General features: G+C 30.5%; 1 protein-coding gene across 1 annotated transcript in view; it reads right to left on the minus strand.

Annotated features, from left to right (window-relative positions):
* Positions 1–12,891, minus strand: part of LOC145320231 (signal peptide, CUB and EGF-like domain-containing protein 2) — a 31,114-nt gene extending 18,223 nt beyond the window's left edge. The window contains exons 1-3 of the mRNA XM_080162664.1: positions 12,831–12,891; positions 5,587–5,685; positions 5,315–5,430 (exon numbers count right to left, since the gene is read on the minus strand). Coding sequence (XP_080018790.1) covers positions 5,315–5,430; positions 5,587–5,685; positions 12,831–12,836 — 221 coding nt within the window. The 5' untranslated portion in view covers positions 12,837–12,891. The remainder of the gene's footprint in view (positions 1–5,314; positions 5,431–5,586; positions 5,686–12,830) is intronic.
* Positions 12,892–13,871: the final 980 nt, after the last annotated feature.

The following is a 13,871-nucleotide window of genomic DNA, read 5'->3' on the forward strand; positions in this document are numbered from 1 at the left end:
TAACTATTCTCGTATTCATTCGAATCCGGTGGATAGGAACCGGTTCTCATCAATACGAAAAAAACTATGTCTAGCACCGTATCATAACCAGTTTTCTACGAATATAAAAATGTACAATCATAAGATTAAAACTAGTTTTTTTAGCCCGTGCCTTCGGCATCTCGGGGCTAAAAAACTGGTTTTAATTTTATAATTGTACATTTTATATCCGCGGAAAGCCGTTTATAATACGATGCGAGAAATAACTATTAAAAACTAATATGAAGTTTGTTTGGCTTTTATCATCTTATCGAGGTAAGATCCTCTTTTAAATTCAAAAGATCTTTTAATTCTTATGAATGTGTTGGAAGCTTTTTATAGTGAAAATAAAAATGACGTCATACTGACCTGCCATTGGTAATTTAGTCTGTGTATTGGCCTATCATATTGTATGACGTCATTTTTTATAGGCACTATAAAGAAAAGAGCTTAAATGTTTTGCTTTAACACTTAGAAATATTAAATTAAATAACAATCCACCCTTTAATTGTATGACCTTTGTCTGGAAGTCGTAACTACGTATAGTATTGAGCTGGGCTTGTTTAGGGTTAAAGCATTCCCCTCCGCTTACTCTTACAGCGTCTAGTATGGCGTGGCAAATCAAGACTCGAACTTAATACCTCCCCGACGACAAGCAGGCACGCATCCATTTACAGTAATGCTGCTTGTCTTTTTTGTTTGCAATTTAAGATCTCCATTTTAAATCGTTTTGGTTTAAATAAATACAGAATTTATTCTATACCTACTGAAAATATGCATTTATTTGGATCTTGAATACATAGAAAATCTGAGATATTTTGACATTTATTTTATTTTATTTTCCGGGCTTGATTGATTAGAAAATCAAAAGGTAGAAAATCTATCAGGTGGAATTTAAAAATTTAAGTTTTAAGAGATAGAAATTACAAAAAGGAAATAACTAAGATATGGCTTTATATATATACTAGTGGCTACGCCCCTAGAAGCCTCTAGGGGCACTGGTAGGAGGGGGAAAAGTTGACCTTATCCCATTTTAAATTTAAGTTTCAAAAGAGTTAAAAAAAACATTTTTTTGGGGAGGGGGGTGTAGAACCCTCCCAAAAATAGTTAAAAACCTTCCCAGAACCTATAAGAAGCTTCACTGTAAAGGAGAACAATATCGGTTCAGCGGTTAGCGAGATCCTGTGGGACAGACAAAAAACGTTTACTACTTTATATAATAGGATAGATAGAGAGTTAATGAAAGAGAGATTACGGGAGGGAGAGAGAGAGAGAGAGAGAGAGAGAGAGAGAGAGAGAGAGAGAGAGAGAGAGAGATAGAGAGAGAGTGTGTAAAAGAGAGATAGCGAGAGATAGGGACATAAGATAGATAGCTAGATAGATAGAAAGAGAAAGAGGGAGATAGAGATAGATAGATAGATTATTAGATAGATAGAGAAAGAGAGGGGATATATAGAAACTGTAAAGATAGAGAGAGGGATAGATAGATAGATGAGGAAAAGAGAAAAAGAGAGTAAAATAACTAAACTAATATAGCAAGTTTTGACATTTAAATACAGAAGTATTGGTTAAATTCACCAATAATTGATAGTATTGTAATTTTAATTTACTACAGTTCATTTAGTATTATTTTGCTAAGAAAATAAAAATTTAATCAAAGTTAAGTAAGATGATATTAGTTATTTATTGTATCGTGTTACAGACAGCTTTCCGAGGATATTAATATGAAAAATTGTAAAATTAAAACCAGCTTTGTTAGCCCCGAGGGTCAGGGGACCGGCTAACAAAACAAATTGTTAACTTTAGGATTTTCATTTCATAATTTGTGTAAAATTGCCTGTAATACGAAGCTATACATAATTTTTTAGTATTAGTGATTTCATGTATGTAATTTTTATATAACTCCACTTTATTCTCATTTCAGATATAATTTTTAGGGAAATCAGTACAATAACAGAAGCAAAACATTTGACTATGTCCTTATTATATCAATTTTACAACCAAAAATATTGGACAACCTTTAATGTGGTTTGACTGGCCTTAACTTGACAAAAATATACCCCTCCCCTCCACCATAATTAATAAACAATTATGCCCTTGAGTTGTGGCAAATCTGACCTACTTAAACACACTTGAAACTATGGATAAAGAAAGATATTCATTTTATCATTGATATTTTGACATCGAGTGATTTACATAGCAAAAATATAGAGAAAATCTGATCCCCATATTCATAAATGTTATGGTTTTCAATCTTACAATCCTTATAAAAAAGTAACAAGATGTGTGTTTGTGTGTATGTACCTAAATATCTCGCTAACCGCTGAACCGATCGGGTTCTCCTTAACAGGGTGCTTCTTATAGGTCCCGGGATGGTTTATAACTATTTTGGGTGAGGGTACCACCACCCTTTCAAGAGAAATCGTCCCTAGAAAAAATACCCCCAATTTTTTTTTTTTAATTTTTTGTTTAAAATCTAAAATAAGAAAATGGGTTATCAAATTCAACTCCCTCCTCCTCAAGTGCCCTAGAGGCCTCTATAGGCGTAGCCGCTAGTAATGGATAAAATATTACTTGGATGTTACACCAGATTTTCATTTCTAATAAAGTGAAACACGCAGTGGGCTAGAGCAACGAATTTCCCCCTTCCATTTCGTTACACCATCCCCTACTGGAAGAACGAACTGACCAATAAATGAGCTCCATGTTAGCAGGCTAAATTAACGACAATCTTATCCCCTGTCACAATATCCAAATTAGAAATGTTCAAAGTTAATAAAGCCAGAACTATGGTTTTTCCAAAATGTACTTGTTGATTGATTAGCTATAGTTTCTTAGAGTTTAGACCTAAGTAGACACTTTTGTATAGCCACTAGGGATATCAAATTCCATGTTCAAGCACATTATGACTTGACCAACTGTCTCATGAGAGCTCATCAATATTACTTCACTCTCGCCGATTATGACAGGTGTCCCAAAGTAAGTCACCGTAATGAATGACGCTCTCCGAAGAGAAGCTTGGAATAAGGGTAGTACTGATACTATGTATATGACTATTGAGTATCCAAACTTACTCAATAATCCCCTTCTTACAAAAACAGTGGAAGTTGCGTGATTATTATTGCGAATGAGAAATTCGAGTCAACACATGGAGAATTGAACTCGAACTCACACCACTGTAGCTCAGTGTACTGCCACGACGCCTTTAAAAAACGTACTTGTTCTTAAATTTACCTAATCCCTTATCCCTGCATAACACACACATGTTGTCTTCATCAACTCAACACGTCCTTTGCTTACTTGGCTACTTCGATGCTGTGGCCAACTTTTAAAGTTTGGTCGCCTCATACAGATTTTACTTTTATGTACTTTGTCTTAAAGCTACATTGGATGGTGGCTACTCAAACTTTAGTTATATATAAATTAATTGGATTGCAAGGAAGTACTAATTTCGGACCATGGAAAGAAAGCGAAGTAGCGGGTTATGTCGTAGTTTACAGTAGCTTTTGATAGTTTATTTTAGATTAGGTAAAAGTTAATTATTGTCCCACAGGGATAGATCCTCCCGCAGGGGCCAGAAATAGGAGAAAAGCTACTGAGAAAATAAGACGAAACACGCTACGTTGCTTTCTTTCCATGATCCCAAAGTGCTTTTGAAAAGTTTAAATTTCAATGTAAACTAATTTTAAAAAGCATACTCTAATTGCTTATATGTACAATTAATGTAAAAAAAAGTCCCTTAAGTGACTTAATGATATTTACTTGCTTTGCTTAAACAATAGTAATACAGATTTTAAAATTATAAAATTAAGTTTGCCATGCACATTCTGTACAAAATATAATCTTTTGTGGTTGATTGTTGTGTGTAATGCTTGTTAGTTAACTTTACTGATGTTGCTAACCAAAATAAAATCTTAATTTACAGGAAAAAGATTAGTTGCAACTACAAGGATAAGGTATAGTTGCTGTCAAATCTAATACTAATTTAAAAACTTTTCATAAAAAAAATATTCTTAATTTTTTTTTGTTATTTTTGTTGATAAAAAAGAGATGATTATATCATAAGCTTTATAGTAATTTTGCAATACATATATAATACTAGCGGCTTCGCCCCTAGCCTCTAGGGGCTTTGTCCCAAGAGGTAATTAAAAAAAAATAAGTATTTCTGGTGCTGCAATTTTATGTGAAGTAGTTTCTCAAGAAAATATTTTTTTTTTTTTGGGGGGTAAATTTCAATTTTTGGGGGGGTTGGGGGTGTCCCACCCCCCAAGAAAATAGCTTAAAACCACCACAGGACTAATAAGTATATACCCTAAAGATTAGAATTCGATCGGTTCAGTGGTTACCGAGATCTTATGGGACGGACAGACAGACGGACAGACATACGGACAGACGGGCGGACAGACAGACGGACATACATCAAGCTACTTTGTATTATAGATTAATTAAACAAAATCAGTAGAATGAAAATAAAGTTGTATAATGCAATAATCAAATTATGCAATGATGTCCTGTGTTGAAGATTAAAATTTAAAGGCTAGAAATGAATGTTACCAAAAACTATGAAAGAAACATTGACCCTAAACTATTTATAATAAAGAAATCTTTACTTTTGGTCTAGACTTTACTGGTTGCACTTGTAATTCTAGTTTATAAAACTTCACAATCATATTTTTGGTAAATTATTCAGGTTTGATACATAAACACGCTCATTCAACTTAATTCACTGTAAAATTTTTTTATCTGTGAAAGATCTCTTTCTTTCCCATATAAAATTCTTTCTTTTTTCATCAAATAAAAGGTTCTTTATATTTCTTTTTTTTTATTTCCAGATACTAAACAATTTGATAACAATTTGCAAATATATAAATTTAAGGATTGAACTGAATGTTAAATCAGTGGGGACTAAAATTGACCAACCCATGAGCACTCAACTCCCTTGAGAGAGATCTAATAAAAAACTTTACTATGTGTGAGTGTGTGTGTGTGTTTGAAAAGTTACCCTAAATTGCAAACTCAATTTTTGTGTTAGCTGTGTTTAAGTGTGAGAAAATCAGTGAAAAACAAGGATTAGAGGTTTCATTAGAAGCAAAGTAAAAAGAAATATTTCATTATCTTAATTGTCTTTTGGAATTATTTATGAGTTAGATAGTTTCATTCTTACATAAAATTGATAATTTGTAATTAAAATTCTTTTATGCGCATATAATTAATAATTAGGACACAAAAAGAATTTATTTTGTAATTTTCTTAACTTTTGATGTAAAATATTAATAATATTATTCAATTTCTTTACCTTAATAGTAAAGACACATTTAATGAGAAAGAAGCCAGAAGTCCCACATAGAGTAGAACTATGACCACCAAATACCACTTTCTTCCCAATCTTTGTCTGTGCAGTTCTTGTTCAAGCTAAAATTAAAAAAGATAAATTAAATATTCATAAAATCAAAGCATAATTAAGATTTATATGAAGTCAAATTGTATTAATATTTTTCGGAAATAACCCAAAATTTCATAGATTTTTCAATATTTATTTATATATTAAAAATATTCCTAAGATGTTACCTCAAAAAGTCTTCTGGTAAGCTGTGCCCTCTCCTCGCTCCAGGAAGGGGATGAAGAAAGGTTGGCTGACTCCTCACCCCACAAATCTGGAGATTTCACCTGAAAAAAAAGTAGACTCTGAGGTTTTAAGTTTGAGTCTGCTAGAAAATATAGACATTAAATGTACTTACTGATGTTATGGCAGGTGCTATATATGAATAGTTATCGTAGTTATAAAGATTAAATTAAGAAAAGATACATTAATGACATACAGACAAAAGTTAGCAATCAAAGGGTTGATTGACATTAGATATTACTTTACCTAACTCCCTTTGGTGATAGGCCAACCCTAACAGTTAACTGTGTGATTCAATTCATTGAAAAAAGTTTTCAAGTAAAAAAAGTTGAAATGGTCATTGTTGTTCAATATACAAGACAGATAATACTTTTTCTCGTATTCATTCGAATCCGGTGGATAGGAACCGGTTCTCATCCATACGAAAAAACTATGTCTAACATCGTATTATATCCAGTTTTCTACGAATATAGAAATATACAATCATAAGAATAAAACCAGTTTTTTTAGCCGGTGCCTTCGGCACCTCGGGGCTAAAAAAACTGGTTTTAATCTTATTATTGTACATTCTATATCCGCGGAAAGCTGTTTATAATACGATGCGAGAAATAACTAATATAACAATTTTGTAACAAGATATGTTATCTCTCAAGAAAATTGTATTGTTGAGTATTACATTACTGTTTTGTGTTTTCTGGAGTATAAAGATTTAAATCTTAAATATTTGAAGATAAAATAATATTTGTTTTAGAATTCACTTTAAGAAACTTTTAAATATGATGACTTCTCTTTTAATTAAGCATTAACACACTATCTTTATATAAAGAATTGGTAATTAACAAAAATAAAATGCCTAAGATGGAATGAAAATAAATTGTTTTTGGAATCATTTTGAAGTTAGACTCTTTATAGACTAAAATGCATTGTAAAACATGTTTATTGCACTCCAAAATAGGAAAATAGTTATTTCTCGCATCGTATTATAAACAGCTTTTCACGGATATAGAATGTACAATTATAAGATTAAAACCAGTTTTCTTTAGCCCTGAGGTTAAATCTTATGATTGTACATTTTTATATTCGTAGAAAGCTGGATATACTACATAGTTTTTTAGTATGGATGAGAACCGTTTCTTATCCACCAGATTTGAATGAATAAGATAAAAATATTTTCTGTTATCTTAATAAATGACTTGAATTGTTAAGTTGTATCCTTGACACTTCCTGTGAATTATGATCATCATCTTAGTCTCAAGTTTCAGTCAATTCAGGAATATTAGGATAGGTATACAAGAATAGTTATTTCTCGCATCGTATTATAAACAGCATTCCGCGGATATAGAATGTACATTTTTATATTCGTAGAAAGCTGGATATAATACGATGCTAGACATAGTTTTTTTTCGTATGGATAAGGACCAGTTCCTATCCACCGGATTCGAATGAATACGCGAAAGATGATTAAAATTATAAATAAAAGAAATAGTATTAAAATATCAAAATTGTAAAGGTTACAGTCTCTCTTTTACATCACAGTTTTAGGGTAATGATAATTAGTTTTAGAACAAATCAGTTACTGAAAAGGTAAGGATTTAGACTAATACCGGTCCTAGGACAAACGCAGGAGCCGAGAACGTCGGAGTGGACAAACATAGGAGTTGACACTTAACCTAACCTAACCTATTTTAGACCATCTTATAGGTTTTTAAAATACCTAACCACTGCGGGGGGCTTATTTGTACATTCATATCTTAACCTAACCTAATCTGTATAGAAATACTTAATTAAATTAAAAATTTAACACTCCTGCGTTTGTCCACTCCGACGTTTAGGACTCCTTCGTTTGTCCTGGAACCCTAATACCTTCCTAATTTAAACCTTTTAAGTACAAGGTAAATAAGATTACTTAAGGTAAAATAAAAATTATAAAACTTCTCCACTGCCAAAGTGTTTTGGGTTATACAATTCTTTGTTTTTTTTAGTGTAGACAAGTCAAATTAAAATTTTTATCAAAATGCCCTTTGTTAGAATTGACCTAAAGCCATAGTATAATTATTTATTCCATTTTCTAAATTAACCGAGAAATGAAAAATGTATTAGTTACTTATCGCATCACATTATAGACATCTTTTCGCGGATATCAAAAAACGAAAAATTATAAGATCAAAACTGGTTTTAATTTCATGATTTGTATTTGATATTCGTGGAAAATTGCTGTAATACGATGCTATACATGATTTTTTAGTATGGCTGAGAACTGGTTCTTTTAATTGGTTTCAAAGCCATACTGGAAATGTTTATTATATGGAGTTTTTTATTGTGACCCACCCTCCCTGTACACCATGTAAAGTCTCACTAGTCTGATGTAAAAGACTTTGCAAAGAAAAGAAAACTTTGTTTCTGTGCACAGGACATGAAAAGGAAAGTTTTTTTCTAAACAGGACGATTATGTCTTAAAATGGTAATTTTTTTTTTAATTCCAGGTTAAAAAGTGGAGAAAAGGGCAAAAATAGTGCTGAAAGTTTGCAAAATTAAAAATATTGGGATTAACTAGTTAGTAAAATAATTATTTAAATTGAATATAAGAGAGTAAAAAAAAGTCAAGAAATGGTTGTCAGGAATGGTTGTCTAACTTTTTATGTTTGTGACGTAACAAAATCCATCTCTTTTTTTAAGGGTTTCCTTTCCCACCTCCCCTCTCATCCTTCGATTTTTGTTACGTCACAAAGTAAAAAAGTTAGACACTATTACTAGGTTCGTTGTCAGTCTTAAAATAAAAAAGGTCATCATAATTAAAAATTAAGATTATAATATGAAATAAGGAACTTTAATTGTTGTTTAGAATTGAAATGTATGTCACTGTAGAATACTATCACACCATTGTTGAACAAAGTGTAAATGACTACCTTATCCAAGAAAGCAAGGATATGGGTTCTAATAAAAAATAAATACAACTCTAGAGAATTGAAATATAATATATCACATTGCATGTAATTTGTTGACCAACTCCAAATAAAGATTAGCGTTCATAACCGGAGCTTAATACTAATTACTATAACAATATTTAAGTATGGCAATTATCCTACCTCTATCTCAATAGTTTGACTTGTAGAGAAAATTTTTGTATATTTGTCATTAAGACAGCCATAAATCTAAGAATATTCAATTCAAAGCTTTCATCCTTATAATAAAGTAACAGGATGTGTGTCTGTCTGTGTGTCTGTACCGAAGGATCTCGCTAACCGCTGAACCGATCGGATTCTCCTTAATGGGGTAGCTTCTCATAGGTCCCGGGAAGGTTTATAAATATTTTGGAGGTGGGTACCACCACCCTCCCAAGAGAAATCACATAAAAATAAAATTTTTTTTATCTAAAGAGACTTATACGCAACATAGCTAGGAGTCGTAGAAACTACATTGATAGGTATCGTATTATTAAAAAAACATTTAAAGTGCCACTAGAGGCTTCTAGGGGCGAAGCCGCTAGTAACTTAATATTGCATTAATTTCCTTTTCATTGACGTTTGCTTTTTAAAACTTATTCTATAAATATACCTCTTTCCTGGTCTGCTAATTTTTCTCTTTTTTCATTTATCATTTTTTTACTATTTTTTACTATGCACCTTTCACCTTCTTCTTTAACTTTCTTTAAACTTATTCCTAGTTGCAAAGATTGTATTTTTCAATTTTATAAATATATACATAATATGCACTTTAAATTAAGTTAATATTCGCTATTTAGCAATGTTAGAATGGTTCTAAAGATTTCAAACCTTGTGTAGAGATTTTTGAATGTTGTTTTTTAGAAATAATAGATTTAATTTTGCAATAGTAGCATTCATTTTTTCTCTTTGAAACATTTTCAAAAAGATGAGCATTATTCTTTTTTTTTACAAACTTAGAGTTTTCTATTTCTATTATATAAAAAGTGCTGCCAAATCCAATCTATAATTGTTAATGTTCGTTTGTATGATTCTTTTATTTTATGAATGAAAGAAAATAAATTGTAACTTTATTAAAATGATAAAAGATTTGTCATTTTTCCTAACTTCTTGTAATATATGTGATACACTGACGGACTTACTGTGGTTATAAAGTAGCTACGCTACTAAATAAAAACAAGGATGACAACATCCCTAAAAGCAAAGCTTTGAAACGGTAAGTCAAACGAACATTAACACTTGTATAGTGTCAGAATTGAATAATCAGAATATAAATGTATAAAGGTCAAAGAAAAATTGTAAGTAAATTTGTTGAAAAACTGCTTTGATACGGGATAATTTTTATGGACATACTTACATTTTCAGGATTTGATTATAGAGGTGCTTCTTTTATTATAACATTGTACTTTGTAACCTAGGAATAAGTATTTTAAACATCAGACCAATCGGATAATTTTATCTCAAAAAAATTTGTTGTTAAAAAGTTAAAAAGCAACATGTTTAAAATGAACGTACGGACTTTCTGATAAAGATTATAGAGTTGCTTCTAACTCGTACCTAACTTCAGTAGCAATCATCATTCAAAGTTTGAAATCGATAGGACAATTCTAACATGCCTAAATTAACTAAAATAGTTATCCGTTACGTACGAACGTTCGGACGTACGGACGGAGCGACCCTAATTATAGAAAAGCTTTGCTTTCAAAAAATTTTATTTGTGTCTAAGTTGTTGATATTTAAAAATGTGTACATTCATAAGTTTAGACTCTGATACTAGTCAACTTCTTTAGTAAAAGTTTAATTTTCCCATTGAAACTTAGTAGTTTTCAAGGAGGGAAGGGATTGGTCAACGTTTTTCTAATTTTTCATAATTCTTTAATTTTCTTAATTTATTTAAGAAGATTTTAATGTTTTAATGAAAGTCTAGGTTTTTGTAAGTGTAATTTATTGGCTTCATTGTGGGATTTCCAATTCTCTAACATAATGCACAAGAGTTTTTGTAGCTTAAAATGTAAAATTTGAATCTATTTCCCATACTTTTTTCTCTGATGTTTCAGAAATATACAAAACAACTTTTAGGAATAAAACTTAAAAATTTAAGCTATTCATTTCATGTAAAAACTATATAAGCAATAAAAAATTATTTTGGTTTAATGAAAATTAAAGTTAAAATTATGTAAAAGCGACATATCCCTAAATTTAGCTATTTTGCTTCGGGTTAGAGTTAAGGAGAGTGTTTATACATTACTGTACTGCAAGTTTTTACACTAGTTAATATACTTTTGGCAGTCAGGATTATTTACATTTTAGACTCTTGCTCCAAATATAAAGTTGCAGTTGGTTGCTGTTTTAGTGTCATTATTTTAATTAGCCTAAAATATTACTTAATTAATTAACAGGAAAACAAGAATGACAACATCCATAAAAGCGAAGCTCTGAAACGGTAGGACAAACGAACATTAACGCATAGGGAGTGTTTAAACTGAATAATCAGAATATAAATGTATAAAAATTCGAGATAAAATTGTAAGCAAATTTGATGAAAAACTTCTAAAATGTAGGATAATATTCAATGACATACTTACATTTTTAAGATTTGATTATAGAGATGCTTCACTAATAACATTGTACTTTGATGTTCTAGGAATCAGTATTACAAAAATGAGATCAATCGGATGATTATTGATTATATCACATAAAAGTTTATTGTTAAAAAAGTCAAAATCAATATGTTTAAAATGGACGTAGGGACATTCTGGTAACGATTATAGAGTTGCTACGCTTTCTGAATCGTACCTAACTTCTAGATAAATCATTATGCAAAATTTGATATCGATTCGACAATTCTAACATGCCTAAATTAAAGAAAAAATTTTCCATTCCGGACGGACGGACCTACCCTAATTATAAAAAAGGTTCGTTATAAAATTCTAGTTTTTTATTAGTATCTTCTACGTACTGGCAGGAATAAAGGCACACCTTCAGATGAAAAGTTTATAAGAATTCAAGTTGATGAGACAGAAAATTCCTCTTTCATCTTAGCAGCGACTAGGACACAGGGATGAGTTAATATAATATCTTCTTTAAAACCAGTTATAAATAATATTTTGATACTTTGATCAAGTAATATTATTGGTCAAAGGACCCCGCTGAATTAAATGTAAATCTAACCAAATATTTTTTGCTTTCTGAATTGCTCAACAATTACATAACTTTTCATTGACATATACCTCCATCCTTGCTTTTTAGCAGCATAAGATTTTACAAGAAAAATTATGTCAAATCTACCAAGAAGTTAGGTATTAAGAATCTGTAATATTTCTGGCTTAAATAAAATCTAAATACTAGAGTCAGTTCATTTTTTAGGCTGAACAATATTTCAAAAAACTTTATTAGCTTTTTATGTCGGAATTTCTTTGTCGGTGCGTCTTCGGCTTGAAAAGTGTGAAACACAAATAATTCAGACAAACTTTTTAGAAACCACTGTTTTGGAGTTAAATTGGACAATATGAATGACATAGTATCATTAAAAAATTCTAAGCTTTAAAAGAAGTAAAAAATCATGATTTTTATTTAAAAATTTTTTTTAAAAAAATCAATATGACGTCTCTTATCCCTGATAAAAACTTAAATATTTTGTTGAGCAACTATACGCATTAATAAATCCAAATATGAATTTCAAACTTTTCAACAAAATTCATTTGAGGTTCATTTTGATAATCTGACAAAGATAAATTTAACTTTAAATAAGTGAAATAAAAAAATGTAATATATCCTAATAATAAGTAAAAGGTTGTCTTTCTGTACCGAAGGATCTCGCTAACTACCAAACCGATACGGTTCTCCTTTACAGTGTAGCTTCTCATAGTCCTAGGAAGGTTCATAACTATTTTGGGGGAGGATACCACCACCCTCCCATGAGAAATCGCAAAAAATAACTAACCCCGAAAATATTTTTTAGTAAACAGTTGATCTTAACATATATAAATTGAAAAGAAATCATTTTACATGTCTCAAAAGGCCACTAGGGGCTTACCCGCTATTGTATTCTTATATTAATAAAAATATTTTCCAATAACAAAAGAGTTGTTTTGGTTGAATTTTTTCTTGGTCCCATTTGACCAATCAGAAGTTTTACTGTAATGAGAACCATATCTGTCCAGTGGTTAGTGAGAAACTTCGCTGTACAAAGACAGACAAAAAGACATCCTTTTACTTTTATTGATGGTATAATATGAACAACCTACCTTCATAATTGCTAGTCACTTGGTAAAGGGATTTTCGTCTATATCTTCCATTTTATTATCTGAAAAATATGAATTTAAGTTTTATTGAAAAAAAAACATTGTAAATGTTATTTCATATTAAGTGATTTATTTACTATACTGACTGAATTTTTCTAAAGTTAAAAATTAAACTTGATTTATCTATAAACGTTAGATATTTTTTAGATAAAATAGTTTTCCTTCAGATGCACCATGACCAATTTAGGAGGTGCGGAAAATGTCATGTGTGACGTCATAAAAAATCCATCTCTTTCCCACTTCTCCTCTCAGCCTTCCTTTTTAGACGTATTTTTATGACGTCACACATGACACTTTCTGTAACTCCCCAATCTACAAATAAGTTTATAAGTTTATGTATTATAAAAATTACCTCAAGACTTGCATAAACATGATTGATAATCATAGCTTTGGCATCTGACTTTGACTAATTATATTATTACATAAGTAAATAGTCTGGATTAATATCAAATATAGTTATGAAATTATATATATTTATAGAAACAGATATAAACAAGAAGACAATATTAATATTTCGCGCAGCTAACAGAAAAATAAAAGAAATGCATGAATAGCAGTGAGGAAAGGGACATTTGGCTGTGAATTACGCTGGCATCCAAAGCTTTAATAGCCTGATTTCTTATTGGATGGCTTGAAAGCATTGGAACTTTTTAAAAATCTTGATTGATTGGATCAAACAATCACTGTCTAAACTTTTTTACCACTAATTTTGATCTAGAGAGGAGTAATTTCGTGATTGATCAAAATTATATCGTACACTGTCTATCCCTAATTAAGACTAAGACACATACCTAATTGTAGAGTAGCTGGAACAAAATATCATCGAATATTTTACTAATATCTAACTACTAACATGAAGTACACATTTGCCCATTATGTAATTTGTAATTAGGCATTTGATTCTACCATTTCAAAATACTTTCACCTTCCTAGATTTTTGCTTATTTCTTATGTTTTGATGATACTATAATACTTTATGTGAAA

Source organism: Acartia tonsa, chromosome 5 (assembly GCF_053477335.1).
Source record: "Acartia tonsa isolate MP-2025a chromosome 5, ASM5347733v1, whole genome shotgun sequence".
Classification (NCBI taxonomy): Eukaryota; Metazoa; Arthropoda; class Copepoda; order Calanoida; family Acartiidae; genus Acartia; species Acartia tonsa.